The 22,571-nt window shown below is 43.2% G+C and overlaps 1 protein-coding gene across 1 annotated transcript in view; it reads right to left on the bottom strand.

The window, feature by feature from the left end:
* Nucleotides 1-326: 326 nt before the first annotated feature.
* The window catches only part of ITPRID1 (ITPR interacting domain containing 1), a 35,285-nt gene continuing 13,040 nt past the window's right edge, over nt 327-22,571 (bottom strand). The window contains 7 exon segments of the mRNA XM_068405138.1: nt 327-669; nt 671-714; nt 1,402-1,475; nt 1,628-1,665; nt 2,505-2,632; nt 6,076-7,548; nt 7,929-8,014. Of these exon segments, the coding sequence (XP_068261239.1) occupies nt 327-669; nt 671-714; nt 1,402-1,475; nt 1,628-1,665; nt 2,505-2,632; nt 6,076-7,548; nt 7,929-8,014 (2,186 nt within the window).

The following is a 22,571-nucleotide window of genomic DNA, read 5'->3' as shown; positions in this document are numbered from 1 at the left end:
TACAAATTGAAGACATAAATTACTAATTTCACATGGTAGGAAAGGATTGAATATACTAGTCAGTCAAACAATTGCGTTCAAAGTTCAAGCAAGGCAGCCAAATACCATTCATGCATTTATACCTTCCTCTCTCTGGAGTATCTAGAACATTGCCTCAGCTTACTGAGAAATATCAAGGCAGGTGCAGTCCCAGTTCTACCTGTGTTGCCTATGCAGACTGAAAGTGCTCTGAAACACTTCCTTTGGAGGAACATGCGGCTTAGTGGGAAAGAGTCCTTACCTAGGCTGTGGCAATGAGACACAGGACAGTAAAACTGCATTGCAGGTCAGCAACCCCTTCCACTTAAAAACTTGAGGGCAAGACTGAAACGTTTCCTTAGGTTGTGTAAAAATGCCTTAAAGTCCTTTTTCTTTTGGGGAGGTCCTCTTATTTCCTTTTTACTGGTGGAGGGCTCCTGTGGGTCAGACTCGTCTGAATTTGGCTCAGATGTTGTGCTGGTAGTAAACTGCTTTGGGGGTGCCCCTGACTGCAGGGCAGAGAGTGAACCTGTTGCTGTGGTGTTTTTGCTAGAAGCTCTTTGGGGCACCATTTTTGAACATCCGCTTCGAGGATGCGCAGTGTCAGCAGCACCTGGAAACTCCTGTTTACTCTGGGCTTTTCTTTCTCCCTTCCGAAAACAGATGGGATTGTTCTACTAGTAACTGGTCCAGCTGCTGCAGAGAAAATAGAATGAAAAGCATATTGCAGTAATAAAAAATATAACAAAAGGAATCAAGCAGGATACACAAGAGTATATGAAGCATGCCTGCTTCTTCTGCTTGGTCCAAAGAAGACATGCAATATCTGGCAAAGGAGATGTTGCCATAAAAAGGAGCAGAAAGGCCTAAAGGACATTTTATTCCAACAGATAGATCTAATTGCCTAGTGGAAAAGCTCCAAATGGACTTCAATCTGTGAACTTTGCAGTCTTGACCCTCTAACCCAAGTTTGTCGGGGAAAAATCAAAGACAAGTAACCAAGCCCCTGATCATGTTTTCTCTACCTTTCCTTATCAGATGGAGAGCTATTCCAGAAAAGAATCAGACCAGTAACAATTTATCAGTAATTCTGTAGGCTGACTGCCTGTCACTTTATTCTGGAAATTACAAGAACTTTATAGAGCAGAGGAGAGTACAGTCACTTCTATAAGTATTGACACTTTCCTGGGTGGTTCAGCTCAAGCTGCATAGTCAAAGAGAGTCAAAGATGTAAACAGTAAGTCTGTGATTGGAAACCCTCCTATTCTTGGCACTGAAAAGTTTATTCAGGTGTACCTTAGAATTAGCACTTTGAAGACTGAATAGTAGGACAGACTTTAAACTCCCCCCACACGACCCAGAGAAGTGGCTTGTGCAACGTACCATAAGGATGTCCTCCCTGACCTGGCAAAGCTTGATCATTCAGCCAAATTCTAGCTCTGCAACCTCCTGATGTTCTTTCTGATGCTTTTCTGATGACTGAAAGCCTAATGACTTTCCTGATGCTTTCTGCTAAGTGTTACGCTGATAATTTCTCATCTATTACCAGTTAGAAGCCTAGAATTGTATTTATCTAACCAAAGGCAGACATTTACTGCAACAGATGTACACGCTTGCCGTAAGATTTGCAGGTGTCTACCTTCCTTCCTGTACAGACAGCAGAGAAAGCACACTTGAGTGAGCAGTGAACACCCTCCTCTTCCTCAGCCCCACCGTAATGCCTGTATCTCCCTTGTTGCAGTTCTGGTTTTAACCATGATCACAGGATACCTTACAAAATAATAAACAACAGCCCTTGTCTGCTTGACTCTCATTTCTTTGATTATCCCAGTCACAAGACTAAATACGTTGTAGTTGCAGAGCCAGCTTGAGTATGGGCAGGTTTATCACTTCTGATTTATCACCAGCACAAAGACTGCATAAATGCCCTACTTTCAGGCAGCTCGAGACTGGAAGCCCCTAGTAACTTTTCGTGAACCTGAGGCTTCTTGGTAATCCCTGTGAACTTGGGCTGAGTTCATGAAGAGCTAGTTCAATTTTTCGTGTATCATCACCCCATTGATCATGAGTACTAAGTACATGGCCTAAAGGGACTGATTTGTCAGAGATCACTCCCACCTCCTTCCCTGAACCCAGCATTGTCCTGGGACACCGAGCTCCAGCTGACTGAGATCTGTTCCTGTGTTCCTATTGCTATTAAAACACAGTGGTTGCACACTAAAAATCTAGCCTGCCTCTATGGAGCAATCTTCCCCTTCAAAATGCTCATGTTTAAGAGACTTGAACAGTGTGGAGAGAAGCTGGACTTTCCTCTGAGCAAAAATCACATCACAATACATTTCTCCTCTACTTGAGGGATGCCCGCAGCTGCACCTCACTGACCAGAAGTGCTGTAGTAACACAAGTGACCACACATGTTGCATGTACCTATGGGCTGTTGTTGATGCTAACTTTGGATTTAGGTAAGTGTGTTGGGCTGCCATTACCTTTCTTCATTTGACATTGTGTCAGAAAACAGCACCTGCTGTTCGTTCAAGTGCTGTTCAATCTCATCCAGCTTCTCCTGGAAGTGCTGGCAGGAGCTCTTCATTGCTTCTATTTCATGGAGGGTACACTACATAGAAAAGCAAGAAGATACCCGCTTTACTACTTTTCTTTGAGTTCTTCCATGTCAGGTGCATTTGAAACTGACAGCCGGAACAGCATGGATCCTCCTCTTATCTGCACAACAGGGACTGTGATCAGCTGCTGTGAAAGTCCAGATGGCACTTCAAGTGAGTTTGCTCTGGGTGCATTACTCACATCCCAGTTACCACCTTTTCTCCTAGAACATGCAGGATTAAGTTCTGGCACTAGTCGAGCCAGTGAGAATTTGATTTTTGCCATTGAAGAGGAGAAGGACTTTGATCAAAGATCTGACGCAATGTGCCAAATTCTGATGTTATTGCACTGTTGTCAGACATTATATCTGAGCAGGATGAGTTGCTATGGGTTAAATAACTGTCCACTGGAAGTTAGAAACTGTTTTGAAAAGGAAAAGGAGGGAGAGAGGGAAGATATATAAGAACTATGAGAAGGAAAAGTGTCTTTCCTGATGCTTTCTGCTAAGTGTTACGCTGATAATTTCTCATCTATTACCAGTTAGAAGCCTAGAATTGTATTTATCTAACCAAATGCAGACATTTACTGCAACAGATGTACACGCAAGTACTGCAACAGAGCAAATGTTCTTGCAAACTTTGTGCAGGAAGGTGTTTGGCATGTTCCCATCTTGGCAGATTTTGCTCTCTTGTAAGCCATGGGAAGACAGTGTAGAAACCTGCACCCTGCTGACCACCGTAACTGCTAGGGAACAAGAGGCACATTTGCAAAGCATAGAAATGCCCGATCTCTTTGGATTCCTGCAATCACATCCTTTGATGAACTCTTCATGTTTGTGTACTTGAATGTGTTCCTCAGTCCTAGCAAGGCCTGAAACATGAGGAAGTCCTTGCTGCTGGGGGATCAGCCTCAGCTAGAGGGCAAAAGATGCTCCACATGCATTTGAGAAACCTCATTCTCAGTCTCCATTTCAATGCAGCTACTGTGTTAGGCACACTCCTGATGTGCATTACCCAGGGAGAAACCGTCCCAAAGCAGTAAATTCAAAAATCTAGCCCAAACAGCCATGGGATTGCACTAGAAAGGGCTAATTAGAGACTAATAGTGATTTGACAGGGTCAGTACTGTAAATGCAGTGGAGGTGAGCTCTCCTAAGTGCCTGCTCCATGTGGAGCACAGCTAGTGCTCTTAATGCTGTGGGTCAGGGCAGCAATCACACCCCATTGAGGCAGTCAGATGTGTTACGAGAACCTTCAGATTAAGTGTTGACTGATTGCTCATTTGCCCCCCCACCCCAAACATTAATCTTGACCCTCACACAGTTTCCTTGTTCCTAGATGGGAGTGTGCAGTGTGCAAGTGAGCAGTGCCCACATAGTAATCATTATTTCTTCTACCCACTGCCAAATTTGGGCAGAGAGAGGACTTCCAGCCATCAAAAACTGTGCCCAAATGAGCTTGAAGAGCTCCTGTCATTCAGGACACTAGGGAGAAGTCAATGGGCCACAGAAAAATTTCTAGTTGGTTCCTCAAAGCTAATAAAAATCTAGAAAGCACCGTGCAAAAGATATAAAAGGCACAATGTGGGTAGGTTTGGTAAAAACTCGTGTCAGCCCTTGTAAAAGAGGTATGGGCAGCTCCCCTGGCACTGACTCTGAGCATAACACAGAGCACAAGTTCACATAGATTTATTCAGAGTTCAGGATCAGCAAGGACAGAGAAGGGACTGACTGTTCCAGGACTACTGTCATGCAAGACCTTGTTTAAGGTAAGGTGCACGTAAAAAGGGAAAATTTACTGTCAACAGTTGCTCCGTGGAGGTTGCATTCCCCATTCATGCCCTCGGTAAATGGGACACAACCTGAGTGAGCTTCTCTCAGTAAAAGATGTAGAAACTACCATACCTTTAACACAAAGTACAAAGTAGGCATAGTTGTAATCTCTGCAGGGTGGCTAATATTCAGTAAATTCACTCACTTATTGCACAGTGACTTGAGTGTGGAGCCATATGCCTAAGAACAGATCTTGGATAACAGTATGGTGCAAAGTCTGTTCCTCCCACATTCCCTGTCCGCGGACTGAAGAAGACAAATCACCGTTAGCCCCCATTAAAAGAGTGATAAAATAGTAGTCAAGCAATGAGAAAAGGCTTCCCAGTCCAGCATAAGGTACTAATTCACTGCCATCTTGTGGCAACAGCAAGATAGCTGACAAAAGGCGTGTTTTCCAATATACTGTTCAAAGACAAGACATTGCAGGTTTATATATACGCTGATATGGCAGCATAAAACTCACCAGATTCACTTTCTGGACTTTTCATCTAATGATTTTCTTCCCCAATTTGTACAACTCTTCAAGTTTCATTTCCTTATGGAGAGCAAAGAGAAGAGGAAAAATGGAAATGCCCATAAACCAAGCAGGAGGTGTGCTGCTCCTGCCACATTTTTCTCAGGATGCGAAAGCCATAGAATCATAGAATCACAGAATGGTTTGGGTTGGAAGGGACCTTAAAGATCATCTAGTTCCAACCCCACTGCCACAGGCAGGGACACCTTTCACTGTCCTGTCACTACTTGCCCTTGTAAAAAGCCCCTCTCCCGCTTTCCTGTAGGCCCCCTTCAGGTACTGGAAGGTGCTAGAAGGTCTCCCCGGAGCCTTCCCTTCTCCAGGCTGAACAGCCCCAACTCTCTCAGCCTGTCTTCATAGGAGAGGTGCTCTAGCCCTCTGATCATCTTCGTGGCCCTCCTCTGGACTCCTGACCCTCTTCCTTGCTTTCTTCCCCAACACACCCTGAGTCTTTGACAACTTTTGGGAACTCTCAGCAATTCTGAACAAAGGAAAAAAAACCCTGCGACTTTTTATGATAGGTATTTTTATTAAAAATATTAATCTTAGTGGGACTTTAGATTTAATGTAAGCTGCTTATTCTATTGTGGTAAAATAGCTTGAGGCTTTAAGAAGTCAGAATTCACTTTGATTCAGAGCAGTTTGGCCTGTGGTATGTATCTTATCTGAATAAAAACACTAAGTAATATAACCTAAATGAGTTCTCGGTAAAAGAGGATTACACTAAATTGTATAACTTTCTGCAGTCTAGTAAATTACTCAGTTACTGTAACTCAGCTCATTCATAGGAACTCACTGAAACTCTTTTCTCAACCCTCACTTCTTCATTTGACCTGTAAACTTTATCACCCATTTTGCAGTAACCATTTTAAGACTGAACTAATGTACGTAAGTTGCTAAAAGAAGCAGCCCAACAAAACTGAAGGTACACAGATATGTTTGCCATTTTTGTCCTGAAGGGAACGCTTCTTTAGCTATCCATTTCCTCAGTTTATTCCCAAGATATGTCTCACTAAAAAGCAAGCACGGCAGGAGATAAAAGGAAAAGGCAGTTTGTGCATTTAGCTCATAAGTGTGTCAGCTGTCCATGTATATGAAGAAACCCACTCACCAGAGCAAGATTATGTTTTGCAGTGCTCTGGAGGAGCATCAGTGTTTTCAAGAGCTGCAGCTCAGTGAAGGCACGGTTTGACCAGCAGCCCACAGGGAATGTGCACAGGCAGCAGTCATGGCAGCAGCAGTGACTGCCCTGGGCACCTCTAGCACCGGAGGCTTCACCCCAGTAGTATGACCTGTATTTACCATAAAGCATGGTGTCAAGGGAGGCTGATTTTGTCAAGTGACTATGGGGTGGATGAAGCAGTACAGGTGGCCACCTGGGTTTTCTGGTATGGATGTCAGTTTGGCCGGAGGCTTCAGTGGTCTGCTTCACATCATCCTTTGAAGCCCCTGGGTCTGACTGTACGAGAGGACCCCTCTCAGAGCAGTGCACTAACAAGTCAGAGATGTCCACAAGATCTTCCCTAGCACGGCTCTCACTGGCAGGAGCATTTTGCCCTGTGCACTTCACCCTTGAAGTAAACTCCATCCTTGAAGACATCTGAACAGTAACAGATTTCAGAGGAGCAGAAGCCATTTCACAATTTTGGACAGTGCCTCCTTGTTCTGATTGGTTGGCACCTAACATCTCCCCTATGCTACCAGTCTCTTGACCTTCAGGTGAACTTAATTCAGTCCCTTCCACTAGGCAGGAGGGATGCCTCCGAGATACTTGCAGAGAACATCTTGAAGCGTCACTGCTCCCACTTTGCGCTGCTGAGCCCTGCTGCGGAGTTTCTGGGAGCCCCGTCTTGGGGAAGCATCTTGTATTTTTTGAATCACCATCCACTTTGCAGAACTTCTGCCCGTTTGTCACCTCATTCACTGCAAGCAGGGTACCATCTTTGCTGACCACTTCCACTCCCCACCATGGTCCTTTAACATGTCCCGTAGGACCTCGATGGGCACTTTCATGACATGCAATTCCAATGTCCTTTTCAGTCAGGCACCTCTCACCTTTATCTTCGCTTCTGATTTTGCTCTTACTGATGACTGCAGGGTTTAGATTACTCAGTTCGATGAAGGTTACATTCACCTTCTTCTGGTCTGTACTAAAATATAAGTGACGATCAAATTTTGAGGAGCTAGGATCTCCTTCATCCTGAGTATCACCCTGGAAACAAGGACTATGGTCTCTTATGCACTCGTCTTTTTCCTGTTGCTTTCTTCCAGTTTTATCCTCTTTCTTGTCCATGTCACATAACATTTCTTGTACAAAGGTCTGTGGCTCAGCTTATGCCTGACACTTGCCATTTTCTGCAGTCAGTAGCAGATGAGTCTCTTCTCCCTGGTCACTGCATGCTTTCGTTGATCTAGGTACTGTCAAAATGCTCTTGCAAGCTGTGATGAACACCTTAGCAAGACAATCATCTGCCTTTGGTTGAAAATCTTGATTTAACATAGGAAAAACTGTCCTTTGTGGCAGAGCTGTTTCTTGATTATGGATATCAGAAATAAAACTACTCTTTCCTGACAAAGATGCATTCTGAAGTGGGAGAAAAAGAAAAAAAAAGAATTGAAATACTACATTTGTTCTATCACACTGGTTTGCCCACCACTATTTTGCCCTGGGCACCCCCAGGACAATTTTAAATACATCTTTAAATACCCAATGAACCAAAGAATTAAAGATTCATGTAATATTTCTTCTCTAATGCCTGTAACCTTGCACAAATCTTGCATTAGTGTGGTGGAAGAGTTGCGCAAAGTTCGGAGAAAGTTTCTTACCTTCTGAGGTTTTTTTCTAGGAGGATGAATTTGTTTTCATGAAGCTTTCACAACTCCACAATTTTTTTTTTTAATGTTACTTGTGCCAGAGCTACAGAGTTTTTATATACCTACCAATGACTCTTTCTCGTTTCTTACTTGAAAAACTACAGGTTCTGGCAGCTCCTCCATGAACCCACTGCTGTCTGACAGGCAGCTGCTTGTTCTTGTCACCATCACCTCTGCTGGGGGAACCAAAAGAATAAGAAAAATTAGAAAGAAAAATAGAAAGCAGTACCCAAAATTAACATAGAGCTAAGCAGGGGCACTTTAAGTGTACATTTCTAGAAATATTCTTGATCCTGGCCAGAAACTTGCAATATTGCTACAACCAGAAAAAATAACAAAGTGTGCTCAGTACAGCTACTGCTGATGTTACTAAGCTTTGACTTATTCACCAGTGTAATCATCAGCTGCAGAGTTCAGATTTTTATGTATTTGCGCAACATACATGATGTAAATATCCTATAAAGCAGCCAAACATTGGTTTCCCTTTCCTAAAAAAAAAGGTTGACTTTTGATTGTTAGAACTGGCTCAGACCAAGTCTCATTCATACCAATGTAGTTTTGATGGCTTCAACCAGGTGACTCCTGCAGCGAAAGGGAGCTGCCCTAGTCTCTCCCTAGACCAGTTTGTCTCTACTTTGAGGCACTGTGTATCATCCTTGTTGCTTTTTAGTCTGAGGACAAGAAACCACAGCAACAAGCAGAGATGATGTAGGGTTGCATGGCAAGACATAAAGGCAAGAGGAAGATATTCTGGATTTACTCCAGAGAAGGTTTCTAATCTAGCAACCGCATCAGCTGGCTAAATCAATTCTTACCCCAACTTTTGCAATTAAATAAAATATACTCCATTAACTAGCCGATTTAATGAATAAAAGCCAACCCTCTATAAAAGCACAAATGCTTGAAAGTAAACCCTCAGTTATCCTGTACATCCTGATACCTCTCAGCCCTTGGATAACTTGCACTTTCAGACAACCTTCGTCCTCAGATAATGCCCTTATTCTCAGACACCTGGCACAAAACCAGAGGTAGAGTTGGGGGAGCAGGCTGAGGAAGTCTGCTGGGGAAGGGATGGAAACTAAGACACACTGGATACACTTTCTCTCTTGTTCCTTGCATACATAACTACTACTGAATCCTACAGCTTTTTTTATCTTCTGGTTACATCCGTAAAAATATGACAATTCACCTAGCAGTTCTGAGACCCGAGTTACTAATTCTCATTTGTGTACTGGAAAAAGCAAAAAAAATTTCTACAATTTATGTTTTTACACATTAACAGACTGTGGGCTTTATTAAATGTATCTTGAGCATCAGTCAATGAAAATCACACAATCAGCAACTGTAAAATCAAAGCCAGATATCATTTTATGGTTTTTAAATTAATTACTTGCATTGTCAGTCCTGGTATCATCAGCAGCACATCAGTCAGTCAGTCACTTCCCTATTTCAGGTGAGAAATATATGCTTCCCATCTCATATATTACAAAACTTGCAGTGAAGTTGCTGAATATTGCCTGTTTTGTGGGTGGTCTCAAAACTCATCCTTGCAGTTTCCCACAAATGACATCATGGTTCAGCTTCTCCCCCAGAGAGACTGCTCTACAGATTCTCTTAACTTTTTTTAAAGCTGTTTCAATTACCCTTTGCATGTTTGCCAGCTGTTGCTTCCAGTGTGTCAGTCTGGCCTACAGTTTTCCATAGATAAAAATGAAGAAAGAAAGGCTTAGGAAAAATTTTGAAAAGCCGAAATGTTTCAGCTGCTGTAGTTCCAACCAATTTGAGAAAAAAATTAAGAAAGAAAAATTATTTGAGTCTCAAATACTCAATTGAATCCTACAATCATAACAACGGACCTCCAGGTTTTAACATTTACAGAGTTAGAAGACCACATTATCTGCTTACCTAGTGTTTGAAGGTGCCAGTTTTTCTCCTGAGACATGCAGGATACCAAAGTAGCTGTCATGCTACTAGACATTACGTGTAGGGGAAAAAAACTCTGTGACGTTTAATAGAAGAGTAAGTGCAGTTAGAATTCATCTTCTGATCTGGTCAAAACTAGGTGGCTATAGCCAGGTTTGACCCATTTATTATGATAAATGCAATGCATCTCTTCCAAGAACAGTAATTGCATTTGTGTATTGCAACCACACAGCCTTCCCACCCACATTTACATTCATGCACTAGCTAGGGACCTACCCAAAACAAGTGACGGTGGACTCCAGGCTGATATTTAGGCACAGGTGAGACATTAAAGACTGGATGAAATGTCTGCAGACCAAGTTAATATCACTACAGTTAGGCTACAGAAAGACCTCCATGTGTCTCCCTGGACTTGCGCTGGAAGGACATGTAGTGTGTGCTCTGCTAGCATGGCTCTCATTGATTAAATATGCAAGGTGTGTACATAAGTCAAGGCTTAAACCACGCTGAAAGGCTGTCTGTATATGTATGTAAAATGGTAATATAATAGAACCTAATGACCATTCTGAGCATAAATCCAGTATCTACAATTTTTATGTTAGCAAAACAGAAACTTATAAAAGAGAAGGAAAGTATAGTAGGAGAACCATGTCAAGCACACTTCACCTGTGATTTCCTGTCCTCAGGCCATGTAATCACCTTCATCTGAGTAAGGCATCTAATTTGCAGCTACCTACATATTAGATGTGTAATGAAGTAATACCCCTAGGGTAAAGGCTTAAATTCCCCATATAGCCAGCACAAAGCGATGTCTCTGAGGGTCTGAGCTGTAGTTCTTTTCCAACTCCATTCAGATGCCTAACTTAATCATTACATTCCGCCCTGACTTGCAAGATCCTGCTCAGTGTGCTATGTCCTGATGAAGGTAGGCAGGTGAAGATAAGGAGTTTTTAAAACATGAGGTGGTGATTTTCTGACTGTGTAACACTTTATTCAAAGCCAGTCAAAATTCCCTCAATTTCAGTGGAACTCTGAATTTAAAAAAAGACTTAGTAAAAATAAACATGGGCCTCCAATTCAAGGTGAAGTAAAAAAGTTATGAAGAGATTTTCAAAGCGCTCTCACAAGAACTTAAATCTGAACAACACGCTCCTGGCAGAAACGCGGAGCAGGGCTGTGTTGGGAAGGCAGGTCACACTGCACGCGGGGGCTGTGGCAAAACTAGATTAAACATGATAGCCTTTTCAATTTGAGGTAGCTCAGTTTCAACCTATGTAAATGTAGTTTGGTTTAATGTCTGTATACCAGAGCCAAGTAATGTTTGCATAATGGAGGGCAGCATTTGCATATCAGGGAAACTGTGTTTTGGGTGAGGAGTGGGCCAATCTATCACTTCATTTCCCCTTAGTGTCCCAAATAGCGGTTGAGACCGCCAATTAGACCATGCCTGATGCTGTCCTGAGAAGGAACAGAGTTTCCCTCTTTGTGAAATTTTCAGTAATGTTAATAGTAATAGCCAATGGTAACAGTACAGTTTTTCTTGTCAGGCTCTAACACCCAGCGAGGATAGCCATAACCCGAGTCTCTATTAGGAGATTGACTCTTTGCAGGGGTCCAAAGCAGGTCTTTGCTAGATCGTCTAGGACAAATTCCTCTATCTATCAGGTTTCTGAAAACGTCTAGGCTGGATGCTGGTGGTGGTTTGTCTCGGAATGGACTAGCATCTAAAGCCCTTTCAGCAGTGGCCGAGGTCACCTTAAGGACAACACTTCTTCACAGCAACAATTCCCTATGTTTAAATGAACATTTTAGCAAATGGAAGACTGTCTTTAGGAGGGATACAAGTTGGCCAAAATTTACATAGTTTATTTTGACACTTTAAAAATGCTCTCACCTTTCTCTTTTAGATGTGCTTTTTTCTTTTCTGAAAGGAACCACATTTTTTAATTTAAGAAGAATGGTGAAAAAAAAAAAAAAAAAGGGTTAAATCACCTGAACATTAAGCAAAACATGTTTTCCTTTCTGCTCTACCCAAACTGCATTTTTCTCTGATCATTTGGTTCAGCCACTGAACCAAAATATCCATTATTCATGTAGTTCTACCCAGTTCTCGTAGTGTGTGGAGACACCCAAACCTGTAGAGATTCTGCAAATACATGCAGAGCATCACACCAAGGGAAGATAAAGTATGTTTGGAGAAGAAGTAGAGATGCAGACCAGTATTCAAATATGAACTAAAAATTACAACTCTGGGCCCTGTGCGGAGAATACATCTGGCTATGCTGGAAAGAGGAAACCTGAGAATCGCCCCTGAAGACCTTGGTGAGGAAAACATTGGCTCTTCGCCTTTCTGTGCTAATTGAACTGGGAGAGTTTAGCTATTCTGCCTGAATTTTAAATAAAAATAGGTTAGAGGAACTTATCATGTTTCTGCTTCATTTTTGTTTCATATAAGAAAGCACATGCCTTCCAAATCGCAAAGGTCCCACAGCTTCCCAACCCTTTACTCGATCAATCCAAATTCATTAAGAGACTTTTTTCTCTCCCTTATTTGCATACAGATACAATGGCTTCCATTTTCAGCAACCATCAGTGCAGGAACTTTCTGAAATTATCGGGCTCCTAGGTTTACCATGAGTACAGTTTTACTTATCTCTGAAGACTCTGCGGCTGGTTTTCTGTGGACTTGGCTGCAAATAACACAACCTCTTTCTAGTTTCCAGGCTGAAGAATACTTGCAAACTGCAAAAGATGCCATGAGAGCTGTTGCACTACTTGCAAATAATAGCATATTTTGCATGTGTTTTGAATCACGTTAACATTGATGAATGTACTTCAATATTTGGTTTTCTATATTATTTGAGTACGTGGGAAAGCATAGGCACAAAAACCTCAAATGCAAGAACATTTGTGCAAATTCGAATTTTAAATTCACAAATTAAAATCTGGACTGCTTATCCAGTCATACAAAAAAGCAGAACAGACAACTGCAACCTAGAATTGCTGTTCAAATTTTAGATATTTTTGTAGCTATTTAAATGTTGCTGGACATTGATGTGGATAAATATTTCTAAAACTATCTGCTACATATACAGGGCTAAATAATGCACAGAAGCCACAATTTAGTCAGATATTTTCTAAAAGAAAAAGAAGCCTGAAAGACTTAGAATAAGACTTTTCCACTTCACTGTACAAGCAAAGGTATTTTGCAGTCTCTCACACAAAACTCTCAAGACATTAACTTCATTACAGCTTAAACACTCGGGCTAAATTCAGCAGGGAAACTAGACTCAGGCTTAAGTCTATGCGTGATATTCCCACACCCAGAGTTAAATAGACACACAAATATCTCACTGATTGGACCTTAAGAAGCACATCCATTCAACAACAGTTGAACTCAACAGTAGTGGAGCAGTAAAGGATGGGGTGGATTAAGGTGACACCATGTCCACAGAAGTGCAAGAACAGAATACATACTTTATTGCATTCTGGATGTTTTGTTTCCCAAATACAGGCATCAAATACTCAAAGGTGCTCGGTCCACCAAAGCTGCTCAGCACTACAGCTCTAGTGGCAGCATATGGAAGATGTGAAGGCTCTGATTCTCCAAGACTTTGCAACACACAAGGAAAAAAACCCAAGAATTTCTGTCCTACATGACAAAAAAAAGGACTTTCAAAAATACGTTTTCAAACAGTACTTTCAAACTAGGAATAGGTTCATTTTGTGGATGTAGTCTATCTGGAATGAGTAAGGCATTTGACACTGTCTCCCACAGCATTCTCCTAGGCAAACTAGGTGCCCGAGGCTTGGATGAGTGGACTCTTCGATGGGTTAAAAACTGGCTGGATGGCCGAGCCCAGAGAGTGGTGGTGAATGGGGCAAAGTCCGACTGGTGGCTGGTCATTAGCAGTGTTCCCCAGGGCTCAGTTCTGGGGCCGGTGCTGTTCAATATCTTTATAGATGATCTAGACGTAGGCATTGAGTGCACCCTCAGTAAATTTGCAGATGACACCAAGCTGGGTGGGAGTGTCAATCTGCTGGAGGGTAGGAAGGCCCTACAGAGTGATCTGGACAGGTTGGATAGATGGGCCAAGACCAAAGGCATGAGGTTCAACAAGAACAAGTGCCGGGTCTTACACTTGGGCCACAACAACCCCATGCAGCGCTACAGGCTGGGGGAAGAGTGGTTAGAGAGCGGCCTGGCGGAAAGGGCCCTGGGGGTGCTGATCGACAGCCGGCTAAACATGAGCCAGCAGTGTGCCCAGGTGGCCAAGAAGGCCAATGGCATCCTGGCCTCTATTAGGAATAGTGTAGCCAGCCGGTCTAGGGAAGTGATCGTCCCTCTGTACTCAGCACTGGTGAGGCCGCACCTTGAATACTGTGTTCAGTTCTGGGCCCCGCACTTCAAGAAAGATGTTGAGGTGTTGGAGCGAGTCCAGAGGAGGGCGACCAAGCTGGGGAAGGGTCTGGAGGGTCTGACCTATGAAGAACAGCTGAGGGAGCTGGGGTTGTTTAGCCTGGAGAAGAGGAGTCTCAGAGGTGATCTTATTGCAGTCTACACCTACCTGAAGGGAGGTTGTAGTGGAGTGGGAGTCAGCCTCTTCTCCCAGGCAACTAGCGATAGGAAGGACAAGAGGACATAGCCTCAAGCTTCGCCAGGGGAGGTTCAGGTTGGACGTTAGGAGGAATTTCTTTTCAGAAAGGGTCATTAGACATTGGAAGGGGCTGTCCAGGGAGGTGGTGGAGTCACCATCTCTGGATGTGTTTAAGAAAAGACTGGACATGGCACTTAGTGCCATGGTCTAGTTGGCATGGTGGTGTCAGGGCAATGGTTGGACTCGATGATCCCAGAGGTCTCTTCCAACCTGATTGATTCTGTGATTCTGTGATTCTGAGTAGTTACTGGATCCTTCCTATTTAGGCATTTCACACTACCTGCTCTGCAAATTGGTAAATCCCTGTCCTTAACAACACTGCCCCACCTATGATATCGCACAAAATGACATTGCAGGATGAGCTGGCTATGTGCTAGAGGAATACATCAGCTGCATGGCACCGTTGGAGATGGTCTGGTCCTGTGATGGGAGAACTGCTGCAGCTTACTCCCCTCTCCTGCTACTCAGAGAGGATAGGCACCATCAGTTTTAAGTACCACACTCTACTATATGGCCATTAAGAGCTAATAAAAGTCTTCTGAAAATACGTATTCTGCATAAGCCACAAAGAACCCTTTTTTTTTTTTTTTTGGGTAATGTTATCCAGAGCAGTGGACTTTCTGAAGCTCACTCAACCTTGGAGCACCAGAAGAAATTATTTTGTACAACTTTCAGCATTTGGGGAAAAGAAACGTTGTTATTCATATCAGTTCCCATGAATGTGGCAAAACTTGATCCTATGGTAATGTTCCATAAAATCTGCTTCATTCCCAGGATACTCTGCTCTTTTTCCTTAGTCTAAGAAGTAGCTCCCCCACAGGCAATGGCACCTACCACTGACTGTTGACTATGAACATACACATTTCTTTTAGTGCCACTGAAATCCCAAGAAAAAGTGTCTTAGTCTTTCTTCTAATATTTGTGCACAACTTCTATAACATTTATTCACTTTCCACATTGCAGAAAAGCTGATGAACAAGGAAACTGAGGTGAGAAAAATCTAATTTATATTTATTTTCTAACCAAACGCAATACACAGTTCTACAACTTGCCCGTAAGAGAGATCAGTCCAGAACTGCTTGTCACTGGAGCAGGGCTGCAGCACTGACCCCTGTCTATACAGCTGCATGTTTTGTGCTGCATTTCAGGAGAACAACCACCAGATGGCAGCAGCACATAAACCAAATTGTGTTTCCAAAGGCCAGCACAGACTAGAGTTTTTATCGATGTCCTTCTGCAAATTTTATTTTTCAATGACATTCTAGCAGAAATTAGGTAAACTATCTTATGAGAACAGTCTTATTACTCGAAAGCAAATAATACACCCCAAAATCCACAGGATGCAGCAAAAACTCCTATTCCAAAACAAGTGTAGCTAAAAAATTTGTCTGTCCCTTGCTCCCTTTAAATTGAAGGGGAATTTCATGCCAGCCACCTAACACAGTGTGACTGGGTGAATATATATTTTAAAAAATCTCTACATAAAGCAATTTCTATTAGAATTGTGCCCCACCATGCTGGTAGATGCTGTATTAACGGAATAGAACAGTCTATGCTCAGAAGAGCTTACTAGGTCAACAAAACCTGGCACCTCTGAGGTATTTCCTTCTGCTTGTCAAAACCCAGTTACCCCAGCTCTCATGGAGTCTGCAATATGCTTCTCCCCACTACTTTGAGTGCCACTAGCATATGGAGGACTTCAGGTATACTTTTCTTTTTGTGGTGGTGAAGCCAGACTCACCGTGAACAAGGTGGGAAATCTCTGCAGCCCCCACGACTGCAACGACCTCAGAAGTGAGATAGGGCCAAAGGGGGGGCGAAAGGTGGAGGGCACGTATGTTGTGTGACAGCTACCGATATTTTGCGTCATCTCCACGGTCCGTCTTGCAGTTCTTTACATTGTTATCGAAGGGATGTGGCTGTCACAGCCATCGTTAGCAGGAGACATGCATAGCTCCAGGGGTGCTGGGAGCGCACACATCATGCTTCATGTCCTCCTGCGCAGCCTCCCGCTTCTCGCCCAGGGCCCGGCTCCCTGCAGAGCTCTGGGTGCCCACCTCCCCCTAGGAGGACGTTGGCCTAGATCCTCTCCAAAGATCAGCAATAAGCACTTGAGGGAACAAGGTCATGGAGCATTAAACGCACAAACTGCGCTGGCCCAGAGCATGGCAGAAATAGCTAGGTAGCAAATCTGCATCTATCATAAGAGCATTCAGCTTCAGTCCTCCTCCAAAACACCAGAGGAAAAAAAAACAGTTTTATATCAAGATCCAGCCAAGTTTTTGGCTTAAGATTCAGTGTATAGTACAGTTATGTCTATCATGCTTGTGGCACAGCACATCTGGCAGGCAGAGCACAGCAACCTGAAGCACTGCCCAGGTTGCAAAACCTGTCTGAAAAGCAGGGTGAGAGGGTGCACTGTCAGCCCCCCTGATGCCATGGCTAGACAGCCACTGGTACCTGCACTAGATGCTAGCATACTTTAAAGCTGGTGCACGTATTTATTGATTTAAAACTAGCTTCAGTACGTCTGCTGTGCACTACAGGCAGTGCCGCAACAGCAAGTATAAATATACTCCTTTGTGAAATGCCTGGGGCTGGTGGGTGGTCTCTCTCTTTCACTTTCTTGTATTACAGGTAGTCCTGAGCTCATGTGTAGAAGGAAGCTTCGGGATAGAACTGAATTAGATTATAATAATCTGCTAAGCTATTCATTAAAGAAAAAGTGAAACCATTTTCTTTTTTTTTTTTTTTGAAAGTTCATTTCCCCTCCTTCCTACCCAAATCAGAGATGAATATGGGCAAGGGGGAAGCATGGTCTCTGCCTTGTACATCACTGAAAAGAATGTAATTTCCTGCAGTAGTGAACCACCCCGTGCCTCTCTAGAGAAGGTCAAAACTGACATCTGTGGGCTTCAGTGACAAAGGTTGACCACCCAGAAGTCTCCACCTTTGCCGCTTTCAAGAATATCCCCAGGACAATTTGGTCCACTACTCTGGAAACCCCCTTTAATAGATTGTCTGGAGCTACAGTAAGTATTTAGAGTAGCTGGGGACAAAGGTCATGTCAGCTTTGGTAATAGAGATCGACATCATGAATCTCCTACGCTGTCGCTGAGAGTGACGGATGCACCCCTGCAAACTGCCATGCTCAGGAGCAAGGTGGCTGCCTTCCCCGTGAGTCAGAGCTTCCCATCATCTCCTGCCTGTCCTACACAAGAACATACTGCCCTAGAAATGATAAAAGTATAAATGAGTAATCTAAGAGCTGAATTTGACAGGAAAAGAGAGAACACTGCAGGCAGTTCTCTGTGATAAATGATGTTTCTGCAGTCTGGGAGGTTAGGAGTAGTGATGAATCTAGTCAAAACCTGAAATTGTAGTCACTTTGACAATGGTCTTTTATCTTCCCTCAACTGATGAAACAGCTTCAGGCTTTGTCAGGTCCTCCTCCTACTTTTCCTTGAGAGTCAGTATCACTTCCATCTTATTTCAGCTGAGCTTCAGCCAACTGTCATTAATTCAGATTCGTGCTGCTGCCAAATGTCAGGAGAGACGGGTGATGGTTGTGTCTGCTTCTGATGAAAATGAGAGGTAGAGCTGAATGTCATCAGCCTACACTGTAGATCACGTTACATCATAACTTCTTCCAGTAGCAGCTGCACAGAGATAATGAATAAAAAATAATCGATCTCAGGGAGCCTCGTAGGGCTCTCTGCAACTGAGAGCACCTCACAAAACAGAGGATGGCTTCCAGCAACCCTTACAGAGATCTTTGGGAAGAATGAATGAAAAGCCCCTATGTATTTCCTAGGTCCTGCACCTTCTGCCTGGTCATCAGTGCCCAAAGGAACTGGGAGGCCAGAACAGGTATCTGGCTTTTGGGTGTTACTTTGTAGATATCAACAGTCAATTATAATAGCTCTATTTCCATAGTAATAGCCGTTAAACCGTGTTCAGGGGATCTAAGAGCATCAGGCTTAGTGAGCTTACCTCTCTTTGTCAGTGATATTTTCCCAAGGAGAAATGCTAAGTATCAGACAGTAGTTGACAAGTATGTAGAAGATCCTATGGAATAGCAATCATGTTTCTCGTCTGTAAAGAAATCAGAGTTCTCTAGAGCATAAAAATACACCCAGGATAATACCAAAGGTCTCCTTCGCACAGGTGTCACTGACAGTGAGGGGAATCAACACTCCTGTAGCAACCATGGCAAAGCAATGTGGTGCCGTCAGAAAAAAAAAAAAAAGTATGTACATTCTCACAAAGATGCCTCGAAGCCCGAGCTGGACATGGGGTTGGGATTTTGAATTTTGCAGCAAAGTTCAAAGGGTCAGGCTGTCAACTGGAACAATTAGTATAGCAACCTGGAGGTCCATGACTGCACAGGCAAGGCTTTGATCCTTCTACGCTCTGTTGCGGGTGTGGGAAGAAAAGGCAGAGGAAAAAATATCAGGAAAGACATTTCAAGATCTTAGCACAACTTGAGCAGAACTAGATTTCATTTCAGAACTTTTCTTGTTTAAAAGGCTATCACTGTTAATCTAAACCGATGTCTCTTAAGTATTTCGTTGTCAAAGTATTTGGTTGTTCTCCTGGATACCTAAGGTATTTTATGGCTTTTTTCCCCCCCCTAAGATTTAAACAACAGCAGGTTTTATAACTTTCACTGGGCCATCTGCTTTAAGTATGCAGTGTACGCATATCCTTTCCCACTAGGATGAATCAGCCTGCTGCAGTAGGACCTAAAATATGACACATGCGTGCAATGACTTTTAGGAATGTACTCACTGAAAATCACACAACCCCCAAAGCTCCTGGGATGGCTGCTTAGACCTGAAGACTGTGGGCAGGGTGTCCTGACACCACTGGCAGATGGTGTGACCTCCCAGAAGCCATGTCAAAAATCTGCCAGACTTCATTTCTTTGCTGCCCATCCAGTTTTTGTGCTGTGAATATGGCGTCGCCAACTCCTGGGTCTCCATCTTTATATCCCGTTGCTGAACTTAGACATATGCATGTGCGTGAGATACATCAAGGAGGATATCTCTCCTGGCAAGAAGCAAGGCAGCCAGGGTATTCTCAAGAGCTGCAGAAGTAAATTGTCTTTCTAGGAGGACTTCTCTGAGGGAACCAGACAGCTCAGGATGTTTCTGGACAGGAAAAAAATGCAGGAAAGTTTGAAGGCTCATCATTTCACAACTTTGCTCTTTTTTCTTAGTCTCTGCTTCTTTCTGGGATCACAGGACTTTCCCTCCAGACTTCTTCGGGCTACAAAATGCATTAAAATGACACAGCTTCCTCTTCTTCACACTTACAGGTCCCTTATGTAAGAAACAGGAAAGAATAAGAAGGCCTTTACATGGTTCATGTGCAGAAGATGGGAAAAATATGGGCTGAGGCATCATAAAACAAATGGAGGCAACCCAAAGTGGCTAAAGAAGGAGGATGTCTCCTTTGTTCCAGGTCACCTGCAGAAGATAAAACTGTTGCAAAGAGGGATCTATCTATTATGGATTCATCATGTTTTGTGAAGAGAAAACTCATATTTGGAGACTGTATGTGATCGTTAACCAATGCCAGAGTTTAACACAAACGTCAGGCAGTATCAACACAAGAGTAGTTGTAGGACATTTTTAAGTTCAGCTCCCAATTTTGACTGCAGCTTTAGCAAGTCTTCCCTTTGGCCAGCTCTTTGCCTTTTCCTTTCCTTTAATCTGTACTTAAAACTAAAAGTCACTGTGTTATACGTGAAGAAAACCAGTGTTATGTAGGCACTACAGCAAATAAGAAATACAAACTAGCTGTTCACTTCTTAATATCGAAACTAGAGAAAGGTACATGGAAAATTCTGTACTCTTTGAAGCATAGTAAGTATATGTGTCTTTTCTTTTTGCACTTTTGAAGATACTGCTCCTTCAGCTGCAGGCAGACATTACAATGGATAATGGATAATAAACAGGATTCACGTTCTTGGCACTCAGTCAATTAGAAGAAATACCAATTGCATTCTGTGAATATTCCCATGGTGTCAAACCATCAGAGGAGTTAGTGAGTAGGAGTGAAGGTGTGATAACTGAAAGAATTGCTACTTGGTAAGTCACAGGAGCTAATGTGTTAGCTCAGCGTGCGGGAAGCTAGGACGTTCCCAGCTGCCGCAAAAACTGGGTGTATGCGATCCCTGGCACCACTCATTGGGACAAGATGAATCACAAGCATTTCGGTAGCGAGCTACCATGTCACAGTGAGCCAGATGGAGGTGGTTACTTTCCAGATTGATTGCCTCATGGGCTACCAAGGGCTCTTCCAGCAGGCTAATGCCTTTCTGTTGGCGCTCAAGCTCCCGGGAGCAGCGTATCCGCTTGGGTCAGCACCGTGCAGGAATTCGTGCCTCTTGGGTATGTGGCCACCCCGCAGAGGGAGAGACAAGTCAATAAGGAGCAAGGGCGGGGGGGCAGGTGACTACAACACGCAAAGAAATAACACCAACTTCTGATGCCTTCCTAGTAGAGGTTGCTGCTAATGAATTTTTCAGGCACGTGCTGAGTTAACGGGGGTGAGCAACATTGAAACATCCTTTAGTTAAACCCAATGCTTCACGAAGTCTAATTGAAAAAGGAAGGAGCAGCAGGGGTGAGCGGGGAGAACAAAGCGGAAGAGGGGGTGGAGTGGGAGAACAGCTCTATTTTTCAAGTGCTGAATATGAAATCCCTGCAACAGATGAGTTTACATGCAAGCCTGCACCTCATCAGTGCAAAGATACAGTGAGTGGAGTCAAGTAATTTTTCTCTGCACGCAGCATCCCCAGACCCTTACCCTGCCCAGCCAGCTTTCTCAACTGTGAGCTTTAGAATATAAACAGCCAATAAGTAAGTACAATAACTGTAGCTCCTGCTGAGAGCTAACTCTGCCTGTCATGAATTTGCTGGGTCCTAATACAGGACAGTGAATAAAGCTTCATTACAGAACAATGGAGTTAGCTGCCAGAGCCTACAGATTTGAATAAACAACAAATAAGCAACATCTGCTCCAGCATATGTGTATGGTAAAAAAAAAAAGTCACAAAATAAAAGAATTTGTAAATGCCAAAAGCAACACTAAACTGCCAGTGCTACTGTAGAGTGAATTTTTAATTGCACATGCATACAGGCAGGCTGTGGGTATTAGTCTCACATATGTCTGGTTGCTGCCAACCTGGGAGTATAGATGAATTTAATTAAATAAGGATTATCCCTTCTCCCCAGTACAATTACTTATTTATAACAATGATAAAATTGCCTAATAAAAAAAGATTGTAATATTTTCTAAAACAGAGCTAGAAAACATTCTGCTTCATCCCTGTAAGTCATTCAGGGATGTTTGGGGGGTTTGAGCATCTTTTAAAATTAAGTCTCAGCATTCTGCCGAAAGAGGGGGAAAAAAAGCCTTATCATAAAGCCTACTGCAGTTAAACAGCCAGAATCTACATTATGGAGAAATATAAAGAAGACACACAGCAGCCAGGGAATTGGCTTTCAGGGGGAGTGTAGAAAATTAAGCAATTGGACTAAAATTGAGGCCAGGCTACAGAGCCAAGGGACAATACCACTGGGACAAGTACTTCCATAAGTCATCCGTCTCTAATATGCTCCACCTAGGCAAAGCAGTCTGTTCCTATCTATCTCTGTTTCTTCTCATAGTGGGCACTTCACACTTCCCCACTCAGGTGAGCTCCCAGTTCAGCAAAGTCATGTCAGGCTCTCACATCTTCATCATCACTCATACTCTTTGCAGCAGAGCCCACAAACAAATGAGAGTTGGCCCTTATGTTATCAGGCACTGCATGAGCCTTGAAAAACAGGTAGCCTGTGCCCTAGGGAATTTGGAGGCCAAATCTAAATTCAGGCATGCTCTCCTGGGAGCTGAGATTTTCCTTGTGTAGGTTCCTGATGGACTGTATTTCCCACTCCCTCCTACTCTGAGGACCCCTTCTCATGGGTCTCAGCCACATTGTGCTGAATTTGGAAGGAACCTTCTTAAGAACTGTGTATTATTCACTACTAACAATATTATGTTCATAACCAGCAATTTTTAGACTGTTTCCATGATGCACAGCAGATTGAAGTCGCTATAAAACTCCCATGGGTATGAAGGGGTACGCCATTTAGGAGCA

The sequence above is a fragment of the Nyctibius grandis genome, chromosome 7 (assembly GCF_013368605.1).
Source record: "Nyctibius grandis isolate bNycGra1 chromosome 7, bNycGra1.pri, whole genome shotgun sequence".
NCBI lineage: Eukaryota > Metazoa > Chordata > Aves > Nyctibiiformes > Nyctibiidae > Nyctibius > Nyctibius grandis.
This window is presented reverse-complemented; position numbering and strand designations above follow the sequence as displayed.